The following is a 26,111-nucleotide window of genomic DNA, read 5'->3' on the forward strand; positions in this document are numbered from 1 at the left end:
TGGCACTTTCTCCAGGGGAATTTCCCAGTTCCCGAGAGACTCCTGGCACCAGCTGCAAGGGGGCTCCCAGCCGAAGGGAATTGGGGTGGGAATTGGTGATGTCTCCTTTCCTTAGGCATGTTAACACTTTGGAATAACAATTGGATGCTTCGCTTCTGTTGCTCTTTTATCATATTGCTCACAGTAACTGCTACTGGTTCCTTTTATCATATTGCATGCTATTTTCTTTTATTGTAATATAAGAAACTGCGTTTGATATATTCCATCATTTGATAGATTTGATAGATTTGATTATATTTGATGTAGAGTTCAGCTTTGCTGTGTATCCAGTCAGTCAGCAAAACATAATTTGGCGTAGTCGGCATTGTGTGAAGTAAAACTCTCTCTATTTAAGAAGAAAAAATGTTCCTCGACTTGCTATTGGCAGGTGGGAACCATTGCCTTACGGTGTTTGGGCCAGAGTGGTCTGGTGGTGCTGGGCAGTTGGGCCGTGCCAGGGACAGAGGGACGGGGGCAGGGGAGGGGGCGGGGGGAAGGGGTTTAGGGACGGACGGGTGGGAATGGATGAAGGTGTTTAGGGATGGAGCGGGGTGTGTGGGGGTGGGGCAAGGATGTGTGTTTGTGGGAGTGGGTGTGGGGGGGGTGGGGGGTGGGGGGAGGTGGGTGTGTGTGTATTGATAAACCGGGGGTGGGGGCGTGGGGGGGGTTGAGGGTGTGTGTGTTATTTAGAGAACAGATTGGGGGGCCTGGGGGAAGGGTTTTAGGGACGGACGGGGGGTTAATGGAGGCCTTTAGGGAAGGACCGGGGGGTTGGGGGAAGGATTTTAGGGACGGGCCGAGGGTGGGGGAGGGCTGGACCAGGGTCTGGGGGAAAAGGTTTTAGGGACAGGGCGGGGAGGTGGAGGTGGGGGATGATTTCAGGAACAGCCAGGGTGGAGGAGGGGGTCAAGGGAAGTCTTTCAGGGTTGTTTGGGGGGAAGGATTTTAGGGACGGATGTGGTGTCTGGGCGGACGTTTGATGCCACCGTATAGATTCCACTGTATATACGTTTATGTCCAGGGATTCTGTTAAGGGAAGGCTGCTGGCTCGGCAAAGGGACAAGATGTCTGAGCTCCCCAGTTACCACACTGATTTGGTGTGTTTAGCTCTACGTTAAACACACCTGCGCACAAAGGTTAGGCCAAGCTGACTCTCTAAAGCTGTTAGAAGTGACAAATTAAGGGACCTCTCATCCAGGGAGTCAGCCTTGGGAAGGATGGGGAACAAAGAATGGATGGGGAAAAGATCTCCGTTCTCTTCAGTGATGCAGAAAGAGCCTCTGGGTGAGGACGTTGTGGCCACAGGAGGAGACAAGCCGATAGAGTGCTGCGATCCGCAGAATGTTGGTTGGAAGTCGGGCAGAGGTAATTGTTGTGGGGGGAGATCGCGACCTCTGACTCAGATAGCCCCCCGAGAGAGGGCAAGGCCCCGCTTGGGGAGCATGGGGAGCTAGTAAAAAACCTCAGCAGTGCTGTCTGAGGGTGTGTGCTCATTTGTATTAAAGCAAGAAACTTGTAACCCACCCCGTGCCTGACTGAAAATGCATGTGTAATGCGCTATGAGTGTGCAAGTGCTCTGCTGTCCGTAGTGCGTGCCCTCGAGTAACTGGGTGAGCACGCTCAGAGGAAACATTCCCCCGTGCTCCCAGCACTGCCATAAAGAATGCCTGCCTTCTGAAACTTGCAAGCAAGGCTTAGAGGGTTTCTCTCCATGACCGACTTTATGGCATCATTCCCACCATACTGCAGAAAGCAAATCTTTTATTGTTTGGTGGTGAAAGCAGCTTGGGCAGTGTCACTGATGTGCAGCACTTTTTTAACCTCAGGTCTAAAGTGCCACCGGTCCCACCGTGGGGTACATCCTTCCTCAGGCTTTCACCAAACAGAAAGGATGCATCAAACCCACCCCACAAACACGTCCTGCACTTTTTTTATCTTTCCTGGAACGTGGGGACATGACCCTGCTGGGCCATCAGTGCCACCTGCCTGGGAGCCAAGATGGTGCCTTTGCATTCCAGGCTAGGAACTTACCTTCTTTTTTTCCTTTTCAGTGACTTTAGAGCCATCCTTAGGGAGGCTGGTTAAGCTGGTTTACTGCACAGCTGGTCGCCAGTGGAGGGAAATGGTAAGCTCCGCTGTTGCCTTTGGTGTTTACTTGTTACTGTGTCGCTCATTTGAGTGATCTTCTCATGCCCCGGCAAGCAGAAGCTATCACTCCACTTTAGGCCTTGGTCTAATAGTCATGCAAAGCAATATTGAAAGTCATTCTGAGGTCTGGAACAGGCCCCAATATGCATTTTATAAAAGTGCTTCTTGGCTGCTGTTTCTCTTTGTATGGGGTTTTTTCCCATTTCTCCAGACTGTTGAAGCTCTGAAAGGCACCGATGAGCTGCTCTCCCTCAGTTTGCTCCTTTGCCTTTGGGGAGTGCGGTTCATGTTTTCTTCATGGCTTTGCAGAGGAGAAAATCCATGAGTACACCACCTTGGTTTTTTCACCTAAGCTAATTTCAGAAACTGCCTCCTTTAACTTAAACATGAAACTCTTCTTCACCTCTTTGTGCACTTGTAGAAAAGCAGGGTGGGGTGGGGGGTGGGGGTGTCTTCAGGAAGTGCCTGCAAAAGAGCCTTTGGGAGATCCTGTCCCTTGACTCACATGTGGGGTAGTGAAGAGTCTGAGAAAGTCGTGGGTGTTTTGGTGTTCACCTAAGCAGGTTTTCGTTTTGGTTTTTTTCTTTTTTCTTTTTTATCTTATGTAGCTTATGTCACCAGGTAGTGACAGCCTGGGGATGACAGGAGGGGACAGCAGGCAGTGGCAGTGTGGAGTGTGACCAGAGGGGACAGTAGGCAGGGACAGGCCTGGGGGTTACCGGAGGGGACAGCAGGCAGTGACAGCCTGGGTGGTGACAGGAGGGGACAGCAGGCCATGACAGCCTGGGAGGTGACAGGAGGGGACAGCAGGCCGTGAAAACCTGGGGATGACAGGAGGGGACAGCAGATTGGGACAGCATGGGGGTGACAGGAGGGGACAGCAGGCCATGACAGCCTGCGTGGTGACAGGAGGGGACAGCAGGCCGTGACAGCCTGGGGGGTGACAGGGCACGGGGCAGTGATGTGCCCAGGGCTGTTGGGAGAGCCCCCACAGGCGCAGGGGCTGACAGGTGACGCAGGATGGTGAAGGCCCCAGGGGGTGACAGCAGGGACACCGGAGCCCTGGGGGGTGACAGGGCACGGGGCGGTGACAGGCTGGGGGACAGCAGGGACACCGGCGGCCCAGGCGGGGCTGATGAAGGCCCCTCCCCCAGGGGCGCTGAGTGGCCCCCTGAGCCCCTCTGTCACAATGCGGAGCCGCCTGGGTTGCCATAGCGAGCAGCTTGGCCTGGCAGCGCTGGTGCGAGGAGGGAGCGGAGGCCGAGCCAGGGCCTGTCCCCATCGTCCTCCCACCGGGGCTGCGAGGAGGAGCCGGCGGGCTCAGCCCACGCTGCTGGCCCCGGCCCCTCGGTGGGCCCTGACCTGCTGTGGGGGCCGCGAGGCCAGCTGCTGCGTGAGGTGCCATCGCGGAGCGGGCACCGCCTGGCCCCGGCCATGTCGTGTGTCCACTACAAGTTCTCCTCCAGGCTGAACTCCGATGTGGTCACCTTTCACGGCCCCCACATCTCCCTGCGCGACCTCAGGCGCCAGATCATGGGCCGCGAGAGGCTGAAGGCGACCCACTGCGACCTGCAGGTCACCAACGCCCAGACCATGGAAGGTGCGTGGGGGCGGCGGGCGCGGGGACCGGGGACCGGCCGGCTGGCGATGGCGCAGGCGGCCAGTGAGGCGGTTGGGCCACGGCCGGCAGCGGTGACTTGTGCTGGGGCCTCAGAGCTGCTCTTCCGTGGTTGTGCGCTGGCAGCTGCCGTCAGGGCTGTGTGCGCAGCCAGGCACAGCAGCGTACGGGGCCCGTGTGCGACACCGCGCGTGGAAGGGGTTTGGTTTCTGGGAACCCTTCTAGCTAAAACGATAAGGGAATGTGGGACAATGCCTTGTCATCACAGACCTGCCGGATTTCTTTGAAAGCCGGCAGAGAAGGCTGAACGTGATAGAAAAGGAGTGGGTGGCTAATTTAAAGGGGAAAAAAAAGTGGGTTTGGTGACTGAAATTTGTCTTCAGCTACTTTTACTCCACCGCATTGGAAAAGCGGTGCTTGGCTGCTGCAGAAACTGCTCAGTAGCAACGTTTTGGATCAAGAGTGTATCTGTGAGTGAGAATCTATGCAGACCCTGGAAAGCCATCTTGTAGACGAGTGTTCTGTCTAAAGTGTACTTGGCATTTCTTGCTAATACAGCTTCTTTGCTGCACCATGCTACACATTCATTCAGATGCTATTGAGCATCATTTCTTCATTTCTTTCAAACGGTGCATTTTTGTCGTGGTACTGCGTGTTAAACGGTGTCAGGGGAGTACTGAAGTTTTATGGCAGATCAGTTATGGTGAATATACCTAGAAATGTTCTTAGAGAAACCCTAAGTTCTTTTGAATCTGAGAAATGGTGCTTGATTCTCAGAGACGGTAATGGTTTTGTATTACTTAGTGTGCTGTTTCAGTTTGGTAATCTACCGTCTGGCAAAGCTTGCATGTGATTAAAGACTTTGGATATGACTTGTCAGAAATACAAAGACTTGGAAACCATCTCCATTCCTTAAACATTCAAATTTTATCGGTTGGGGTTTTTTTTCTTTTTTCCTGTGGTTCTGTGACATTCCCACAACAGTCTTGTCGTTACAATGTGTACTCATAGGATTTTTTCCTCTCCCTCTTTGATGTATTAAAACTTAAACAGAATAACATGCCTGCTGCGGTAACTGTAACTTTGGCCCCAGCCTTTCAAGTGGTTGGACCTAAACACGCTGTTTACCTACAGATAGGTAAAGCATGTTCAGGAGAGTATCTGTGAGGAGACTTAACAGCACGGTGTTAGGGGTCTTGGGGGTGTTACAGGATCGCGTGTCATATACAGCAGTAGAGACAGACATGCAGGTAGAGGCAGACGTACAGGTTGTGACACAGATGCTTACTGGAACTTTTGTAAGGGTGTTTTCCCCGTGAAAATGCAAAAATCCCCCAGCGGTTGTCAGAGCAAAGCTAAGGAATACATTTTGGTGTCATTTATGTGTATGCCAGATTTTGGGGTTTTATACATAACCGTGACTTTCCGTTTTTATTGAACAGCATCTACGTGTTTAAAGTCACCTTCAGAAGATGAAGGAAAGAACTAGGCCTGGATGTCCTGCCTAAAGGGGGTTCTTGGAGATCCTCCCTGTGGAGATATGGTAGTGGGTTTTATAACTTTGTGCAGGAGTCCTGACTAAGTGTTGGCATGATCTTGGAAAGACCCTTCAGTGAACCTTGAGTGAAGATGGCCAACTTGTTCAGAGTTTTCCGAGCCGCGTGATCACGGAAATCTCGTAATAGAAGCAATGCTAATAGAAGCTAAAAGTAAACAGGATTTTACACATCACTGGGGGGAAAAAAAAGAGATGGTGGACTCTTTTTGAAGATGGTGGGAAGGCAAAATGGATGGTTGGGATGTGTTTTAAAAGGTGGGAGGCGGGGTGGGGGTGTCCTCTTCCGTGCTCGCTATTATAGAGACATGTTCTAGGGTTTTGTAAGCTAACAGGAGCAAAAGCAATGAAAGTTAGATCAGGAAAGAGCCTCATGTTTTAGCAGACTCTGCTTTAGTGACTTTAGAGACCATTTTGCTGTTGGCATGGAAACGATTCAAAACAAATGGAAAAGATTTTGCTGCTTGTGTTTGACTATCAGACCTGAAGATTTCTGGAAAGGTACCGTGAGTGTGTGGACATGATAAAAGCATGACGCTGTGTGTAAAATGTTGCTTTTCTATCCGTAAAGGGTTCCCTGAAGTGCTATGTCATGACATGTTAATATCACTCTTACGAACTGACTGATGCTTTCTCTGTATTGATGTTGTTTTCAGAATACACAGATGACAATGCCCTGATTCCAAGGCACTCATCGGTAACTGTTAGGAGAGTCCCTGTTAGAGGAGTTAAAGCTACCGGCAAGACAGACCTTGGGTAAGTAGCCATAACGCGTTGTGTTCTGTGGGAGGGGTTTCAGTGCGTTCACCTTCTTTGTGCCTGTTGGGTTACGGAGGCATTCCGGTTGTCTCTTTCTTGTTAAAGCTGCTGTTAAATTGTGTTGTGACAGGGCAGATTTGAATGTATCTGTCCCAAAGCAGACTTAGATTTTTCAGCCCGCTGGGACGTGGCATTCAAAGTCCAACAGTGGTAGCTGTTCAGACGTTTGAATTGGGTTTGTTCTTGGGGTTGGTTTTTCTGAGAGTCAAGTTCTCCATCCTGTTTCCTCTATGCAGAGAGATTCCTTATTTTATGCTTTTGCTTGTATTGCTTTTAGAGTAAACGGAGAGACACATTGCAGTGTGAACTGGTAATTGCTTCCCATCTGCCAGCAGTCCGAGTCCCAGTTTTTGACTGCTTCCTTTGTTTGGGGGCGGGGGGGCAGGGTATTCTTACACCCCAGAGGGGTGGGGGTGGCGGGGCTGCATGCTGTCTCCAGAGGAAAGACTGAGAGTGGCCAGCTGGCAAACCGTGCGAACAAGAAGTTTCATTCTTAAGTGATTCCTATTAGTTTCCTAAAGACAATGCCTGTGTCGGGCAAGAGAAAAAGAGCAACGTCCTAAAGCGTATTGCCTTTTGTGCCAGGACGGTGAAGGAGCAGTTGATCTTTTCCAAGCCTGAAGCTCAGAAAGCAGTTGGGCACATTCCCAAATGTTGGTAGTTACCTTTCTAAGTTTGATTTCACCCTAAGCTGCTCTCTGTGCTCCAGGTATTACTGCTGTATTCCTCAGATTTATGGAGGACAGAGAATCTGATTACAATTGCAGATATTCAAATGTAAGCCTGACTACAGCATTGTTGCTGTCATCGATGTATTCGTCCAGTCCAGTTCTGTATCAGCTGCGTCAGCATGGTTTGAATGGTCATGTTTTCCAGCCTTCTTCAAGACAGACCTCTCCTCCACCATTAGTAGATATTATTGACTTGTGGTTATGCCGTGTCTTTCTAATGTTAGTTCTCAATAAATAAAGTATACCGGCAAGTTTCAGCGTGTCTCAAACAAACAGTACAGCAGCATCCTAGTACCCATGAAGCATCTGCAAGCAAACCCCCCTGAATTTATGTGGCTCTCCTGTAAGCTTTGGGCATATTAGTGCTTTCAGGCACTACCAAGAGTTTCTGGATGCCACAGCACTGTGCTGCTAAGCATGGCCTTGTTTGGGGGGTTAATTTAGATGGGGATGCTTAGTGCTGTCTTGTCAATATAGCCTCCATTTCTGGTTGGATGACGCCCTCTCCTGGTGTTGGAATGCTGCCCTAAAATGAGAGGCTAGGTGCCACTAGCATCAAAGATCCAAGAAGCACCTGCACGTGGGGATAAGGGATGAATGCCGCTGCTCTGCTAAAGTTGCAAATGGATCAGGCAGGTCAGCTTTCTATTCCTTCAGCTGGAACCATTGTGGAAACAACTGGTAGAGCTGTTAATGTTTGGGAATGGTGAATGCATGCTGTCATGGTGGAGAGGCCTTCAGGAATGTGTTAGTCACCTTGTAGTATCTTCCTCAAGGCAAGTGGATGAAGAAACCATGGTGTGGTAATCTAAAGCTTTTCCTCGCGCTTCCTCATCTTCAGGAGGTACGTGGCTGTACTCGCGAGCCTGGTGGTGGTGTAGCAGTGTCAGGAAGTATGAGCCTTTCTATTTGTGCAGGACTTGCACAGCAGCCTTTGGGTTGCCTCTGCTCGTGGGACGCTTTGGATGAGGTATGAGTTGTTTGTTAACTAGATGGGCGGTTGCATGTTTGATTCATGAGTAGCATGCAGGTACAGACCAATGAGTATGTGGAATCTCGGCAAGGGCTTGTGTGTCATAAGTGTTCCCTAAAATATTGTAGCATGTTCAAGATGATCTTAAAGGAAGTTCTGGTAATCAAGACTTTTTTTCTTATTTTTTTAACACAGGCCTCCTCGATCTCAGAAAATCCTAGGAACTGCTTTCAGGTGATGTTTCTACTGCTATTTGTAGTCACTTTAGGCTAAGTATGGTAGGTACCTGAACACAGTGCTTGGGCTTCCACCAAGAAACACTTTTCTACAGACAACTGTTCTCGTTTTGTCAGAGGAGTGTAGAAACCAAAGTGCTCTATCTGGTACCTATTTGTGGTAGTGGGGCTATACAGATTGCCTGAAAGTGCCTTCGTATTTGGATGGCTGACTATTTAAGAACAGAAAAATGTAGCACAGTCTTCACAGTTTTGGTACTTAGAGAGCAGAAAGAAAATATGTGAGGACTTCTTCTTGCACTGCTGTATTCTGTACCTTAGAGTCATTGGGGGCAAAGAAGGAATGGGATTTTGGGTTTTATTTCAGTTGCACTGAATGCACCAGGAGAGCACACTTTATGTATAGAAATAAATTTCCGTATTCATAAGACTACCAGTACACAATGTTTTGATGTTCAGGTTTTATAAACTGTTTTCCCTGCTTTATGTTGGTTACGAGTGCTTTATTTTAAGTTCTGATCATCTTTCTTTCTTCTTCTAGAAGTCGAACTGGGCCAGCGAGTAGAACATCAAAAGAGGTATGTAAAAACACAAGCTGAAACTTTTTGCTACATGCTGCACCTAAGTCTAAGAAATGTAGCCTTGTACTAATTTTTTAATATATATAAAAATATATAAAATATATATGTTTTATATATAATATTTATAATATATATATCTCAAACATATTTTCCAGTGAAACATAGTGTATGCTGTAAATCCAATGTATTTGATTCAGCATAGTGAAAACTGAGCAATGCCAACATTTGCGCGGTTCTAATGTGAATAATGGTATTTGTGCCTAGTAACGCATTGCATTTCGTACTGAATAGGCTAGAATATTTCTTGTGTGACTGTGTGTTGTACCGATAATGTATGCTCATTTTTAGAGCTTGTAGGTTCAAGGTTTGCACCACTGAACTTGGTGCCACTCTTCAGTACGCCACCACTTTGAATTTACATTTGGAAAAGGGGCAGCATTTTTCTTCCGGTCAGAAAACACTGTTGTTCTGCTGCTAAGACATGAATAAGTAACTCGAGGAGACACTTGACTAGTAATGGCCTAGATCTCCACTTGGCCCTTGGGGGGTATGCTACGTGCAACGATGCATTTCAAAATAGCCCTCATAGTACAAACATTACTTTGTGGTGGTGGTTGGTTTTCATCTGTAAGTATAACTGCTTGTTCTTCACTAGAATGGAGTGAGGCATTACATGAGCTCTAGGTCACTGGATCTGATCACTTTGTAAGCTCTTAGGATAACTTAATCTAGAAATTCGTGAACTTGGGGTCTAATTAAAGTAAATGAAAGACAGCGCAAAAACTATACTGCATTCATGAATCATACTTGTGTGCATTTAGTAGATGATGAGCTATTAACTGATTAATTTATAAACTGCACTGACAATGTTTCCTGTAGTGACACTTCCTACTCAAATAAACGGAAATAATTTTTTTAGATCCTTTCGAGCTGCAAATGGACAGCTTCCTTAACCCTCCGTCTTTTAAGCAGTTGTGAGCATTTGACAAGGGTCCCCCTCTGAGGTATTCTGAGCAATAGGTTGATCTCAGGAGGGGTTGGTTGCTTTAGTTTCTTCTCATTAACAACGTAGGCCTACTTAAGCTGTTTAAGGTTTGGACTTTGTTTTGAACAAGTATAAATTCCACTGGCTTGGAGGTGGCTCTTCCAGTGACACTCAGAGGATATAGCGCAGGCTTTCATACAGCAGTAGGGGTGAACTATTGCTCTGTTTTGATTGTAGAACTTGAGTATGTGTTTAATTTTTCTGAATAGATTGGCGACCCTTCCGCACCTCTTTCTCTGGCCCAGCTTATTAAGGTATGCTTAGATGTACTTGCTTGTGAAATCGTGTTAAAAAGAAAGGGGTGGGTGTGGGTGTGTATCCTTGTATTTTCAAACCTTACACTGTGCTCTCTAGCTGGATAACTGCTGTAATATGAGCAAAACATTAATTGTTAATAATTCAGAGTGTTTCTCCTAACTTTAAAATGTTACTTTGATACTATCCTGTAGAGAGTAGTTCCCAGCTTGGGAAGATGGAAGGGGAGCACCTTATTGGCCTCAGTGTAATGCTGCAGTGTTACTCATCTGCGAGACACAAAGAAGCAGCACTTCAGAAGCTGTTTACCATTTTTCATACGTCCCGCTCATTGTTCATTGGAAACTAACACCATTTTTACAGCAGGATTTAATTGGCTGTAAGTCATGGACATTTCTAGGGCCTTTGCAACAGCCGGAACAGACGTGTTTCTGGAACATGGACAATTGCATGGCTGTTTTTGAATTTTTAGTCATTACAGTTACAGATCCATTCTTTGAATGGTGCGGGACTGCTTGAATTGTGGCATACAGATAGAGGACGACGCAACCTAATTTGTTTACATGCAGACTGTGAAAAGTGTGCAAGTGCACCTAATTGTTGATAGGACTGTGCCAGTGTTTATGCGAGGCACATCAGCAGACGTGACCGCCTGAAAGCATATTTTGTAATGGAACTGCTTGTATTTTGTGCTCAGCAACGTGTAACGTTGTCTGGGGAAACACTAGTGATTGCACTTGGTAAAGAGGCGTAGTGCTAGCCACAGAAGTGATTAAAAGCATAGTCTTTAAAGTTACAAAGACTAGAGAAGGCAGGGCCTAACGCAGAGGAGCTAGTTCTTTCCTCTGAAAATGAAGGCCAGAGCTCATGTCCAAGAGAAAGAAATCCTTCCCACTGGGAACGTCTTCCCTCGCTCGCTGCATTTATTTATTTTCTTAATAAATTTAATTGTGTTAATTAACATTTTGCGGCAGGGTGGGGGTGGGGGTGGAGGTGTGTGCAGAATTAGTTTGGGAAGCAGCCACCAAAAGACATTGGTCTCCCTCAGGGCTGTCCCTTGGTTCTGTAAAGTCATGTGAAATTTACTCTAAAATGTGGAAAACTGTCCAAGCTTTTGAGAAATTCAAAGATTTCAGAAATACGGAGATAGGTAACAAAGCAGCTCCGAACTGTTACCCTAGCCTCTTTAGTGCAGGCTGGCACAGGAGGCAATGTGTAGTAAGAACTTTTCTGCTTTGTTATGACTATGTATTGAATGCCATATTTGAATGGTGGTCTGTTCCTAGAAATGTGTTGTGGGTTTTGGATGTGTTTTGTAAACCATTTGGGTTCAGACAAATCAGTCAAGTGTCTATAAAAGTTCTCTGCAAATGTTACTGGAAATGATTTCATAGATGGAGATCTGGATTATGTTCCTGCATATATGGAACAGCTAGATGAAATAACATGTGGAAACTAGTTGGTTGCTTTCGTGAGTGAATGCATGTAAAAAGGAAAACATGAGCAGTTGGTCTGTAGGATAGGTGCTTGAAGTTCCAAATAATTTACAGTCACCCCCTTTGACCCTGCTTGTATCTGGACTAGTGTGTAATAGAAACATTTGAAGAAGTACTGTGTAAAAAAACCCATCTGGCTTCCATAGTTCGTAGATCTAGTTCTGCGTAAGGTTTATATTACAATTTGCGTGTTAAAAGGACAGTGCCAACTGGAAAAAAATTGTAGTTCAGTCACTTCCTATGAAGAAGCGAGTGGCGGTGGGGGAGGGGGCGGAACCGTGCGGTTTGGACTGCCTACAGCACATGATGGTCAGATGTCTGCTGAAAAGAATCTTTTCTCTTGCTGAGGGATTATAGAAAGCTTGATTCCTTTTAATGCTTCTGGGTCTGAAGCTGAATTTCAGCAAGCAAAACCAACTGCCACGACTCTGAAGTTGTGTGTCCTTTTGACACTGCAGAATGTAAATACTGCTACTTGCACACATCTTTCTCAGTTAAATGTACCATGGCTAGCTTCTTTGACTAGTCTGGAGCTTAAAGACCAGCTTCAAAATGCTGGCTGGTGGGCTTTTTTCTACACATAGCTTCAGTCCGCTTGGACAAAACTTGGATTGGCTTCACAAGTCTTTATGTAAGGTACAAAGAGAGCCTATTTGTAGCCTAATGTGTGTGTCAAATAACCATTACCTGTTAAACAGACTGCCAACCTGGCTGAAGCCAATGCTTCCGAAGAGGATAAGATAAAGGCGATGATGATACAGTCCTGCCATGAATACGATCCATCCAAGTAAGTATCAAATGTGATCTTCAAAGGTTATGGAAAAAGTATGGAGATGTTTCTTTTAAGAAGAGAGACACATGCATACCTTTTCCTTTTTTCCCCCAAACCTTCTAGTTACTTGAGGGAACCCTTGGGTCTGCCTCCACCATCATCCAGTTGCTTTTGCTGTGGAAAACCTGGCCACTATGCCAAGAACTGCCCGGTAAATAGGGTAAGATTGGGGCAGGCCTCTGGTGTTACCGAGCTCTTAGGGTTTTTTACCTTGGCATTTATGTGACAAAGACATGAACACTCCCAGTAAGAATTGTTTCTCTCGGGGCGAAATGTTACATGGCAATGTTGCAAAGCCCTCCCAAATTCAAGGGAAACTTGGAATTCTAAATGTGAAACTTTTTTTTTCTCTAGGTCACAGACATTAAAGATGTCCATGGATCTTTCTCAGTGAACTTTCATAGATATTTGTATCTATTTCAATAGTACTGGAAATGTTCCTGGTTCTAACTCTTTCTAATGACAGTTCAAAGTTGTTGGCATTTCCTCTAAAAACAAGAGGTTTCTGTCGACCCCGTCTATTGAGTATCTGTCAGTTTTAACTACAGAAGCCTCTGGCTGAATATTCATGCCGTTTAACATCAGTCCCTGAATGTACGTGCAGGAGGGATGAATTCAGCCTTCCTATATAGATGTGAATGTAAGTTTCCATGGGGGCTGATTTGGAGACCCTGAATTAAGCTCTCACACGTTGCCCAGGGGCTTTGGAGGGGGAACAGGTTTGTGCCTCTGCTCTGAGCGGACGGTGAGCAAAGGGCTGTTTCACCCTGAAGGGTCCTGAAGTTAAGCCAAAGAATGACGACTGGGTTCAAAACTCTGCTCAAACCTGTGGTACGTCCTGGCTATGCTCGTTGGGGAAAGCAGGAGTTTGAGTCGAGCAGCCATTATGTTAGGTAAAAGGAGGGGATTAAAGGCTTTCGCTGCTTAAAATTATCTCTGAAACGTCATTTTAAGTGTGCTGTTCTCAACAGGACAAAAATGTGGAGCCTGTTCGCAGAATTAAAAGGAGCACCGGAATTCCAAGGAGTTTCCTGGTGGAGGTGAAGGATCCCAACACAAAAGGTGCCATGCTGACAAAGGCTGGGAAATACGCGATACCAACTATTAATGCGTAAGTATGGAATTAATCGGACCGACCAAAATGCGAATGAGAGCAACCATGCGTAAATGTCTGAGTGGCAATGCAGCTGAGGTGGCCAGCCTCTAATTACGAGGGAGGAAGCACTACCGTCGTATCTTAACCTTAAAATCTGCGATACTTTCCCATATTGAAATAGAGTAGTCCTACTGTTCATGCCCCGGGAAGCTGGCTGACCTTGGGGTATGCTAAGAACCTGTATTTCTGCAAGGCATTTCAGTAGTGTTTCCAGCTGGCATCATTCTCTCTGAATGCTCATTTTGCTTCTGGTTTATGTTTCAAAGGCTTCTTGCAAAATTTAACAAATAGCCCTTGGACTGAGATTTCCTCCTCCTCTGACTTTTAACAAATCTCATGTGTGAAACGGGCTGAAGTGTTCCTGTTGCTATAAACTAAGAAATTACTGCTGTGTGCTGACAGGAGTGGCTGTTGGAAAGTGCACTCGGTAGCACTTCCCTTTTTCTGTCATGGATCTCCTGTTGTAGAAGCTGTAGCACAGACTTCTTTCATTTACAAAATGAAATTACTTGGGGACGAACTTTACCCTGATCCAGCAATTTGCACTTACCCTCTGGCAAAGGAGAGGTGGGATTCCTTTCCCCTGCTCTCTAGCTGTCAAGCAATTATTTTTCTAGTCTGAGCTCATTTCGTAGTTGATCCAACGGATGGGAGAGTTCTGCAGAAGGAAAAATGTTCCCCCCTCCTTCTTCTTCTGATAGTGTGGCTCTAGAGAAGTCATTTAGCGTAAATGCCTACGTTGTAGAAAGCCAATGTGGAGTGAGAAGACTTCCATCTATTACCTTTGTTTGATAAAATCCAAAGCTTGGAAAATTTTTCCTTTCCCATCTTTCACTTTTTTCTTTTTCCTTCCCCACCTGCCCTCCAGGGAAGCTTATGCTAGAGAGAAAAAGGAAAAGCCACCCTTTTTACCAGAGGAGCCCTCCTCCTCCTCCGCAGACAGGCCTGTTCCAAACGAGTTGTTATGTCCCATTTGTAAAGATCCAGTGACGGATGCAGTGCTTATTCCATGCTGTGGAGCAAGTTATTGTGACGAATGTAAGTGCGTAATGTAATGTAAGGAGTAAACTCCCCTCCCGTGTTTTTTAATCCAAAACACCACATCAGATCTTCTGAAAGCAGGAATAGGAGATCACCTGTGCTACCAGGTCTATTTCATACTTCAGTACGCCCGGAGTAGGAAAGGCCTCTTCTCCGTAATGGGGGGGGGGGGAAAAATCAAACCCAAAGGCCAAAGAGCTTTTTTCCCTTTCTGTGTATCTAGTCAAATCTTCTTCACATGCGGAAGGTCGAGTACGAGAAGAGTGCATAATTGTGCAGGTGAATACAGTATTAGATATGGAATGCACGTAGTTTGTCCACAGCTCTTTCTCTCATACACAACTATAGAGCCAGCTCTGGTGACTGACTCTGCTCCGCCACAAACAGGCAGTCGGGCATTTAATCTACATTCTTTGCCACAGGAGTTGGTTAAACCTTCAAAACTCGAACCGACTCATGGCTTTTTGAGATGTGCTTTGTTCATTAGCCTTGATGTTGGTGGCTTCTTGCTGTACTCGGTAGTAGAAAAAAGACTAGTCCAAACATCAGGACACAGCCCACTCTATGGTCTTCAGCTGTTACAACAGGGAAATGTCAAAACTGTATAGCGATTTGCTGCATACTGGGCATTTTTTACACTAATGACCATTTATAGCTTCATGCTCTCCATTCAAGACCATATCCAGCCATTAATCGTCTGTGTGTTCTTATAATTGATGAGAACCCCAAAGAGTTCCCTACTTTGGCTGAAACCTATTTTGACGCTTCTAATTACACACAGGTATTAGAACAGCTTTACTGGAATCGGAGGAACATACTTGCCCGGCGTGTCATCAGACAGGTGTTTCTCCTGACGCTTTAGTTGCCAACAACTTCCTGCGCCAGGTAACGTGGTGACTTTTTCATCAGCTGTTTGTAAGGTAAGTCTGTTTGTAAAAAGCTGAAAGGGAGGAAATTATTGACATCTCCTTAAAGAAGGATAAACTGAATAAGGCTGCATTTACTTTTCAAATGCATTGTCTGTTGTTACAGAAGCTGACAACTCTTTAGAGATAATCAGGCAAACTCAGGTCAAACTTTTGTCTAAACATGCTTGCCTGCCTCTCAGATTCGCTGTTAACACTGAAGTCCTTTAACTACAGATACTCTGAGCTACCAGTCCTTAATAGCAGTGTTTCATGTGATGTGTTCCTATCTCTGTGTGCTGCTTTACTCTAGGCTTGATAGCATGCACAGGACTATACAAGTCATTTTACCCTGTGGAGGCTTTTCTTCATCTATTGTCATCATAATCTGACACTTTGATCTTTTTGTCCATGTTCTTCTGCCTCTAGGCTGTGAACAACTTCCACAATGGAACCGGCTACACAACAGGGCTCCATAAGGAGATTCAGCAGCAGCAGCAGCGACAGCCGCCGTCACCGCCTGCACGACCACTTGTGACTGTGACACCTGCTGCTCAGGTGACTGCCACCAAACTTTCTAAATCTTCCTCTCTGTCAGTCAGCGGTCTGTTAAGTTTTATTTCAACATATGCTTTTGAAATACAGTATTTATTAGAGCTTATTTTCCAACTGTTTGCATTTATTCACAAGGGCTTTCCGGTTCCTGTAGCAAGACAACCGGCAGTACCATGTCTTCTGGGCCCCCAAGAGCTAAAAATACCCACACCTGGTGAGTGACCGTAACTTTAGAATTTCTTCTAAAAAAATTATCTTCAGATGAACTGAATGGGATTTATTTCTTTTTCCTCTCCCCACTCCAAAAGGTCATCCGATGAGAGCCAGTGCAGTTCGCTCAGCAGGTGGCAGACCAGGCTGGGGACTGTAAGTATTTCACCGAAATTCAGTCTCTGACGACTTGTAACCTGTTAAACCAGGCTGTAACACCTACATTACTTCTACAGTAGCTGATTTATAATGAAATGCGTATGCACAGATAGCTGTGGAGAATACAAGTGGCAATTCATTTTTAAGTGGCTCAACTTGAGTTGGCTCTAACAAAGGGGATCTGTGCTTGCAGTAAAACGATTACAAATAAAACTCCAGTATGTGACCCAAAAGTAGACTCTGAAAAAGAAACGCTTTTGGAGGAAACCGTAAGTATATATCAAAATTAAACATAACGACAGGATGAGGTGCAAAGCCACCCTTTCGAATTACTTACTGGCTGGATAGGGCTGAAGAAACTGATTTCCCAATTGAAGTCAGCCTCCAACATTTGATTCTTAATGACTTAGTGATGGAGCAAATTGTTGGAAGAGTCAGTGCTGTTTTTTTATGACCATTTTGAATTTCTTTAGTCTAGTCATCTCAAATAGCCAAGCTGCTTTCTCTCCGTTGGAGAGAGAGGAATCTCTTTTTGCTGTTATTGCCCTACCAGTTAGTTCTTCCTTTTGGTATGTATTTGTTATGGATAGATTATAAGTGTGCATCGTGTTTATAAAATCTTAAAGATAAATCAAAAGAAAACACAGCAATCCGTCCCAGAGATACCTAAAATTCTCAGGTTCAGTAAGCAAGGAAAGAACAGTTCAGGGACAAGACCAGGCCAAACAGATCATCACGAGGCAACAACCTAGGAAGTTTGTGGGGAAGAACTGAAAGGAAGTTGGAGAGAAGCTTGGTTAATATCTGTGCAGTACTTTGAAGCTCGGAAGTGTGAAGTAGGAAGTGTATCGAGGAGTGGCAGAGGAGCCGTGGGCACCTGGCACCTGGGAGATAGGAGTCTCCTTTAAGCATGGGCAGCCTCTGCCCACAGTCACAAAGCTGAATGTAGGGGGAGAAGCCTGAGGCAACTACTTGGGGTGAGGATGTGGAAGGCAAGTGTGAGGATCCAGAAATGAGGGTAGGCTCAAATGGACAGGAAGCTGCCAGAAAAATGCTCAGGTTGAGAACAAGAAGGGCTCGCCACCGTGCTCCCGCTTCATTCACATTCCTCTTTAAAATCAGGGCAGAGTGTGACAGTGACACGCGGGTTTGGGTTTCTCTGGAAGTTCAAATGGAGGACATCCACGTAGCACACGTACCCAGAGGACTCAGGCCCCGACACTGCCATCATCAACAGCAGCCTCTGTACCTGTGCCTCCACCTCCCTTGCATCCTCCCCCACCCCAGGCGCTTCCTTTCCCGCTGGCGGTACCACCACCACCACTACCTCCTCAGTTTCCACCTGGTCAGCCTCCATCTGCTGGGTATACCCCCGCCCCGCTCCAGAATATCCCCCAGCTCCTGCAAACATGTCATCAGCCAACAGCACGGCCAGCGACTCATTCAAATACCCTCCCAGCGACACCAGCACTTTCTTTATAGAATCACAGGGTCATTTAGGTTTAGTTGGAAGAGACCTTTAAGATCATTGAGTCCAGCAGTTAACCTAAACCTACAAAGTCTGCCATGACAGCAGGTCCCTAAGCGCCACCTCTACATTTCTTTTAATACACCCAGGGATGGTGACCCAACCGCTTCCTTGGGCAGCCTGTTCCAACGCTTGACAAACCTTTTGGTGAAGGAATTTTCCCGAATATCCCATCTCAAGCTCCTGTGGCGCAACTTGAGGCCATTTCCTTTCCTCCTATCAATTGTTACCTGGGAAAAAAAGAGACCGACCCCCACCTCACTACAGCTGCCTCTCAGGTAGTTGCAGGGAGCAGTGAGGTCTCCCCTCAGCCTCCTTTTCCCCAGGTTAACCAACCCCAGTTCCCTCAGCTGCTCCTCACAGGACTTGTGCTCCAGAGCCTTCAGCAGCTTTGTTGCTCTTCTCTGGACACGCTGCAGCACCTCAGTGTCTTTCTTGTAGTGAGGGGCCCAAAACCGAACCCAGTGTTGGAGGTGCAGCCTCACCAGGGCTGAGTACAGAGGGACAATCCCTTCCCTGGTCCTGCTGGCCACCGTATTTCAGGCAGAAGCCAGGATGCCGTTGGCCTCCCTTGTCTAGGGAGGAGTTTTACGGGAACAATGGAGGCTTCAAAAGGAGTAAGTGTTTGGCTCCAGGAAGTTGCACGGGTTTGCGCTTTGGTATTTCGTTAGCACCTTGGACTGCAGTTACACTAAAGTGCATCTGGCAGAAGCAAAAATGGCATCGTGTTTTATCCAACAGACCTTTTCATTGCAGATGGTAAATGTGCAAAACTCAAGCAAGACAAATGGAGTTGTAGAACTTTCCCTGAATCCTGGGGGAATTCTAAACTCGTTTTGCTTGACTAGGATGTTCGTGTTTGGCATTACATGCAGTAAACATTTTCTCATCTTGGCCGTGTTTTGTATTTTGGTGTCTGTTTGGAATAAATATCCAACTATAATTGTAATAATGGTCAAACTGATTTTAACAGGGAAGAGAAAAAGCCCAGACCCGAAGCGTTCACAAACACTTCTTCTATGGAATTGGTGGCACGTGAGGAGTTTCAGGAGGAGCGCAGGCATTCATTTCCCAGGTAATTGCGTTGCATGTCCCTAACGGAGAAGCAGATTGTCTAGAAGAATCAGGAGGAGTTCCAGTCCACCTCTCTATCCTGAGGTGGGTTGGATGGTTCAAGGGACGAGCAGTGATGGGAGCTCCACATGTAGGTCACTAGCTCAAAGATGGCAGGGATTACAGGTGACTGATAGTTATAACTGGGCAGCAGTTGAGAAGGAACGGGTGTCTCTTTTGCCAAAGCTTCTCTGTAGTGACATCCTTCGCCTCCTGACAGCCCTGAGGAGGCTAGAAACTGGACAGGTGTGGATTCCTGTGCCTCCGTGCTCTGACTGTAACTGTTACCTCAAAGCACTTTGGAGGAGATACGTGAGAGGAATTGCCTTTGTTGCCTCTGTCGTCTAATCTCGCACAGACGGATTGCAACCTGGACTGCAAACTGGCGCCTTTTGCTCAGATTCTGCTGACATCCTTAAATTTTTCTTACAAATTAAAAGATCAGACTTGCGTAAGGAAATCTTAAGTTGGAGGAGGAATGAACATACGTGGAATAACTCGTGAAGAAAAATCTAAAGATAGCTGCTGTCTTCTGTCCTTAAAAAGCCCTTGGGCAGGAATCTGAAGAGCTCTCTGTAGTAATGCTGTCAGTATCTTTCCCAGAGTAGTGGCATTCCGTCAGCTTACTGGAGACTGAGTTTAGAAGCTTTTAGCTAGGATTTTTCTTGAAATGCAGTCACCGGCCTTGGTTGGAGCTAGAGGTATGTGCAGAATTTGGCTACCACTGGCTAGAAGTGGGGCATTTTGCATGCTGTACAAATTGCCAAATACGTAGTGAAGTTAAATAGACTAAGCTGGCATTTTCAAATGGAGCTTTACTGCCTCCAGGCTAAACCCTGCTTTCCTGACAGTTGATACTGCGCTGTAGCCATTGAGACTCACTTGTTTTGCATCTTACGGCAACAAGAGTGATTTGCGCTGCAGGTGGATGCTGGGTAGTGAGACATCTGCATGTCCATGTACCAGCAGAGACCAGTAGACACCCCTGAAATCCATCCATAGCTAGGGCAGTCCATGCGATAGAAGTGAGTGGGAACAGACTTACCCTTCCTGCGTGTTTTTACACTACCACAGCAGCAGCCGTTCTGGCTCGTAAGCAGAAACCTTTACACGCCGCCATGCTCTTCGGTTTGCAGCAGCAGTATATCAGCAGCTGAAAGAAGCTTTGACATAAGCGTATGGAGAGGAAAAAAACCCAAACCCAAACAAATTTGGGAGAAAAAAAAATGGTGTGAGTGACTGTTTTGAATTAACTTCATTCATTTCCTTTGTGTTGCGTTTTGTTTTGTAAGGTCCAGGTCTCCCTATGCCAGTTCTTCTCGCTCTAGAAGTTGGCATACCTACTGCAAGTCAAGATCAGGTCCTTCCCACCCTCGCTGCTGCTCTCAATCATCTAGTCATGCCCCCTCTCATTCCTACCCACGATCACCACCATATCCAAGAAGAGGCAGAGAGAAGAGTCGGGGCTGTCATTCTAGGTCAAGGTCACGTGGTTATCCCCGCTCAAGGTCAAGGTCACATGGCTCTCCCCGCTCGTGCTAGCGGACTCACCCTTTCTCTCGTCTTCCCTTAGCTGAACATTTTTGGAAAAAATACTGCAGATACAGAATTTAAATAAAAGCTATTTTATGAAGCATTACAAAAGATGACAGTCAGTGTGCACCGCGCCCGTTGCGACTGGACTGCGCCCTTTTTCCCTCTTGGCACTGGTTCTACCAGAGGAAGCCCCGTCAGACAGAGTGAATAAAAGCCAGTTACAAAAGGAACCATCATTAATACCATGGAGGAGTACAACAAGGACAACACTGCGACACCCCGAGATGTCCCCTCCCTGCGCTGTCCCTGCGGTGCAGGCAGCCAAGTGCCACTCGGCAGAGCCCCAGCATCTCCCCCAGGCTGCCTTGGGACAGGAGGGGACAGCAGGTGGGGACAGCCTGGGTGTGACAAGAGGGGACAGCTGGTAGTAACAGGCCTGGGGGGTGAAGGGAGAGACAGCTGGAGGGGACAGCCTGGTGGGTGACAGGAGGGGACAACTGTTGGGGACAGCCTGGGAGTGACAGGAAGGGTCAGCGGCTGGGGACAGCTTGGGGGTGACAGGAGGGGACAGCAGGCAGTAGCAGCATGGGAGTTGACAGGAGGGGACAGCTGGCCATGACAGCCTGGGGGGTGACAGGAGAGGACAGCAGGCCGTGACAGCCTGGGAGGTGACAGGAGGGGACAGCAGGCCGTGACAGCCTGGGAGGTGACAGGAGGGGACAGCAGGCCGTGACAGCCTGGGGGGTGACAGGAGGGGACAGCAGGCCGTGACAGCCTGGGGGTTACAGGAGGGGACAGCAGGCCGTGACAGCCTGGGGGGTGACAGGGCACGGGGCGGTGATGTGCCCAGGGCTGTTGGGAGAGCCCCCACAGGCGCAAGGGCTGACAGGTGACGCAGGATGGTGAAGGCCCCAGGGGGTGACAGCAGGGACACCGGAGCCCTGGGGGGTGACAGGGCACGGGGCGGTGACAGGCTGGGGGACAGCAGGGACACCGGCGGCCCAGGCGGGGCTGATGAAGGCCCCTCCCCCAGGGGCGCTGAGTGGCCCCCTGAGCCCCTCTGTCACAATGCGGAGCCGCCTGGGTTGCCATAGCGAGCAGCTTGGCCTGGCAGCGCTGGTGCGAGGAGGGAGCGGAGGCCGAGCCAGGGCCTGTCCCCATCGTCCTCCCACCGGGGCTGCGAGGAGGAGCCGGCGGGCTCAGCCCGCGCTGCTGGCCCCAGCCCCTCGGTGGGCCCTGACCTGCTGTGGGGGCCGCGAGGCCAGCTGCTGCGTGAGGTGCCATCGCGGAGCGGGCACCGCCTGGCCCCGGCCATGTCGTGTGTCCACTACAAGTTCTCCTCCAGGCTGAACTCCGATGTGGTCACCTTTCACGGCCCCCACATCTCCCTGCGCGACCTCAGGCGCCAGATCATGGGCCGCGAGAGGCTGAAGGCGACCCACTGCGACCTGCAGGTCACCAACGCCCAGACCATGGAAGGTGCGTGGGGGCGGCGGGCGCGGGGACCGGGGACCGGCCGGCTGGCGATGGCGCAGGCGGCCAGTGAGGCGGTTGGGCCACGGCCGGCAGCGGTGACTTGTGCTGGGGCCTCAGAGCTGCTCTTCCGTGGTTGTGCGCTGGCAGCTGCCGTCAGGGCTGTGTGCGCAGCCAGGCACAGCAGCGTACGGGGTCCGTGTGCGACACCGCGCGTGGAAGGGGTTTGGTTTCTGGGAACCCTTCTAGCTAAAACGATAAGGGAATGTGGGACAATGCCTTGTCATCACAGACCTGCCGGATTTCTTTGAAAGCCGGCAGAGAAGGCTGAACGTGATAGAAAAGGAGTGGGTGGCTAATTTAAAGGGGAAAAAAAAGTGGGTTTGGTGACTGAAATTTGTCTTCAGCTACTTTTACTCCACCGCATTGGAAAAGCGGTGCTTGGCTGCCGCAGAAACTGCTCAGTAGCAACGTTTTGGATCAAGAGTGTATCTGTGAGTGAGAATCTATGCAGACCCTGGAAAGCCATCTTGTAGACGAGTGTTCTGTCTAAAGTATACTTGGCATTTCTTGCTAATACAGCTTCTTTGCTGCACCATGCTACACATTCATTCAGATGCTATTGAGCATCATTTCTTCATTTCTTTCAAACGGTGCATTTTTGTCGTGGTACTGCGTGTTAAACGGTGTCAGGGCAGTACTGAAGTTTTATGGCAGATCAGTTATGGTGAATATACCTAGAAATGTTCTTAGAGAAACCCTAAGTTCTTTTGAATCTGAGAAATGGTGCTTGATTCTCAGAGACGGTAATGGTTTTGTATTACTGAGTGTGCTGTTTCAGTTTGGTAATCTACCGTCTGGCAAAGCTTGCATGTGATTAAAGACTTTGGAATATGACTTGTCAGAAATACAAAGACTTGGAAACCATCTCCATTCCTTAAACATTCAAATTTTATCGGTTGGGGTTTTTTTTCTTTTTTCCTGTGGTTCTGTGACATTCCCACAACAGTCTTGTCGTTACAATGTGTACTCATAGGATTTTTTCCTCTCCCTGTTTGATGTATTAAAACTTAAACAGAATAACATGCCTGCTGCGGTAACTGTAACTTTGGCCCCAGCCTTTCAAGTGGTTGGACCTAAACACGCTGTTTACCTACAGATAGGTAAAGTAGGTTCAGGAGAGTATCTGTGAGGAGACTTAACAGCACGGTGTTAGGGGTCTTGGGGGTGTTACGGGATCGCGTGTCATATACAGCAGTAGAGACAGACATGCAGGTAGAGGCAGACGTACAGGTTGTGACACAGATGCTTACTGGAACTTTTGTAAGGGTGTTTTCCCCGTGAAAATGCAAAAATCCCCCAGCGGTTGTCAGAGCAAAGCTAAGGAATACATTTCGGTGTCATTTATGTGTATGCCAGATTTTGGGGTTTTATACATAACCGTGACTTTCCGTTTTTATTGAACAGCATCTACGTGTTTAAAGTCACCTTCAGAAGATGAAGGAAAGAACTAGGCCTGGATGTCCTGCCTAAAGGGGGTTCTTGGAGATCCTCCCTGTGGAGATATGGTAGTGGGTTTTATAACTTTGTGCAGGAGTCCTGACTAAATGGTGACGTGATCTTGGAAAGACCCTTCAGTGAACCTTGAGTGAAGATGGCCAACTTGTTCAGAGTTTTCCGAGCCGCGTGATCACGGAAATCTCGTAATAGAAGCAATGCTAATAGAAGCTAAAAGTAAACAGGATTTTACACATCACTGGGGGGAAAAAAAAGAGATGGTGGACTCTTTTTGAAGATGGTGGGAAGGCAAAATGGATGGTTGGGATGTGTTTTAAAAGGTGGGAGGCGGCGTGGGGGTGTCCTCTTCCGTGCTCGCTATTATAGAGACATGTTCTAGGGTTTTGTAAGCTAACAGGAGCAAAAGCAATGAAAGTTAGATCAGGAAAGAGCCTCATGTTTTAGCAGACTCTGCTTTAGTGACTTTAGAGACCATTTTGCTGTTGGCATTGAAACGATTCAAAACAAATGGAAAAGATTTTGCTGCTTGTGTTTGACTATCAGACCTGAAGATTTCTGGAAAGGTACCGTGAGTGTGTGGACATGATAAAAGCATGACGCTGTGTGTAAAATGTTGCTTTTCTATCCGTAAAGGGTTCCCTGAAGTGCTATGTCATGACATATTAATATCACTCTTACGAACTGACTGGTGCTTTCTCTGTATTGATGTTGTTTTCAGAATACACAGATGACAATGCCCTGATTCCAAGGCACTCATCGGTAACTGTTAGGAGAGTCCCTGTTAGAGGAGTTAAAGCTACCGGCAAGACAGACCTTGGGTAAGTAGCCATAACGCGTTGTGTTCTTTGGGAGGGGTTTCAGTGTGTTCACCTTCTTTGTGCCTGTTGGGTTACGGAGGCATTCCGGTTGTCTCTTTCTTGTTAAAGCTGCTGTTAAATTGTGTTGTGACAGGGCAGATTTGAATGTATCTGTCCCAAAGCAGACTTAGATTTTTCAGCCCGCTGGGACGTGGCATTCAAAGTCCAACAGTGGTAGCTGTTCAGACGTTTGAATTGGGTTTGTTCTTGGGGTTGGTTTTTCTGAGAGTCAAGTTCTCCATCCTGTTTCCTCTATGCAGAGAGATTCCTTATTTCATGCTTTTGCTTGTATTGCTTTTAGAGTAAACGGAGAGACACATTGCAGTGTGAACTGGTAATTGCTTCCCATCTGCCAGCAGTCCGAGTCCCAGTGTTTGACTGCTTCCTTTGTTTGGGGGCGGGGGGGGCAGGGTATTCTTACACCCCAGAGGGGTGGGGGTGGCGGGGCTGCATGCTGTCTCCAGAGGAAAGACTGAGAGTGGCCAGCTGGCAAACCGTGCAAACAAGAAGTTTCATTCTTAAGTGATTCCTATTAGTTTCCTAAAGACAATGCCTGTGTCGGGCAAGAGAAAAAGAGCAACGTCCTAAAGCGTATTGCCTTTTGTGCCAGGACGGTGAAGGAGCAGTTGATCTTTTCCAAGCCTGAAGCTCAGAAAGCAGTTGAGCACGTTCCCAAATGTTAGTAGTTACCTTTCTAAGTTTGATTTCACCCTAAGCTGCTCTCTGTGCTCCAGGTATTACTGCTGTATTCCTCAGATTTATGGAGGACAGAGATCTGATTACAAATGCAGATATTCAAATGTAAGCCTGACTACAGCATTGTTGCTGTCATCGATGTATTCGTCCAGTCCAGTTCTGTATCAGCTGCGTCAGCATGGTTTGAATGGTCATGTTTTCCAGCCTTCTTCAAGACAGACCTCTCCTCCACCATTAGTAGATATTATTGACTTGTGGTTATGCCGTGTCTTTCTAATGTTAGTTCTCAATAAATAAAGTATACTGGCGAGTTACAGCGTGTCTCTAAGACTTATCTCTAAGACTTAACCTTGAGACATAACCATAAGTCTTAACCTAAAGACCTAACCTTAAGACTTAACCCTAAGACTCAACCCTAAGACCTAATGGGTAGAAGCTCCCGGTCAATCTGGGATCATCACTGGGAACCACGGAACTTGGCCAGCACAAGGTCTGTGAGGTAGCAGGTTAAATGAGGCAGAGGAGAAGCCCACCACTCTGATGAGCTGGGTTCTTGGCACCAAGGTACCTCTGTGACATTTTCACTGTGCTGCAGTGTAAAGACGGCCTGTGATTTTCAAAAACTGAAGATCAGTCTTTAAAATGCAATTCCTTGGACAATAATAACATTGTGTCAGGTAAATACATACACCCCTCACCAACGGAGTTTTGGTTTTTTTCTTTGTACCTTTGCTGCTTCTGCAGAAGCCAGTAGTGCAGAGGGCTGAGGGTACAGCTACACAGAGTGGCTTCTGTTCTGTGAGCTCTAACTAGACGTGCAATGGACAGCCATTAAGATTGGGAAAGCTCACAAAAAGCTTAAAAACAGATAAACCACAACATTTCTTTCTTTTTTATAGAACTCCTTAGACTACTCCTTTTTTTATAAAAATGAGAAATCAGGGGTTAGTCATGCTTTGTATGCTATCTAAAGGCTTTAATCAGCAGTGCCTCCCCTGTCCATGCAGAGGAGGTCATGTCCATCTTTTTTCAGATT

At 47.2% G+C, this 26,111-nt stretch overlaps 3 protein-coding genes across 3 annotated transcripts; all 3 read left to right on the top strand.

Moving 5' to 3' along the window:
• The first annotated feature begins 3,574 nt into the window (after positions 1 to 3,574).
• On the top strand, positions 3,575 to 8,718 carry LOC129785671 (E3 ubiquitin-protein ligase RBBP6-like). Its single transcript, XM_055818974.1, has 3 exons — positions 3,575 to 3,787; positions 6,017 to 6,116; positions 8,661 to 8,718. The coding sequence occupies exons 1-3, from the start codon at positions 3,622 to 3,624 to the stop codon at positions 8,716 to 8,718; spliced, it is 324 nt and encodes a 107-aa protein (XP_055674949.1). The 5' UTR covers positions 3,575 to 3,621.
• Positions 8,719 to 8,947: 229 nt separating this feature from the next.
• Positions 8,948 to 16,184, top strand: LOC129785672 (E3 ubiquitin-protein ligase RBBP6-like). The gene is given in 9 exon segments (XM_055818975.1): positions 8,948 to 8,963; positions 9,923 to 9,999; positions 12,195 to 12,283; positions 12,392 to 12,488; positions 13,300 to 13,439; positions 14,353 to 14,522; positions 15,307 to 15,410; positions 15,860 to 15,988; positions 16,140 to 16,184. Coding segments are annotated over 9 exon segments (867 nt in total).
• A 5,607-nt stretch (positions 16,185 to 21,791) lies between these two features.
• LOC129785673 (E3 ubiquitin-protein ligase RBBP6-like) lies at positions 21,792 to 24,458 on the top strand. The gene is made up of 3 exons (XM_055818977.1): positions 21,792 to 22,010; positions 24,241 to 24,340; positions 24,449 to 24,458. Exons 1-3 carry the CDS (start codon positions 21,845 to 21,847, stop codon positions 24,456 to 24,458), a joined length of 276 nt encoding a protein of 91 aa, XP_055674952.1. The 5' UTR covers positions 21,792 to 21,844.
• Positions 24,459 to 26,111: the final 1,653 nt, after the last annotated feature.

Source organism: Falco peregrinus, chromosome 14, assembly GCF_023634155.1.
Source record: "Falco peregrinus isolate bFalPer1 chromosome 14, bFalPer1.pri, whole genome shotgun sequence".
Classification (NCBI taxonomy): Eukaryota; Metazoa; Chordata; class Aves; order Falconiformes; family Falconidae; genus Falco; species Falco peregrinus.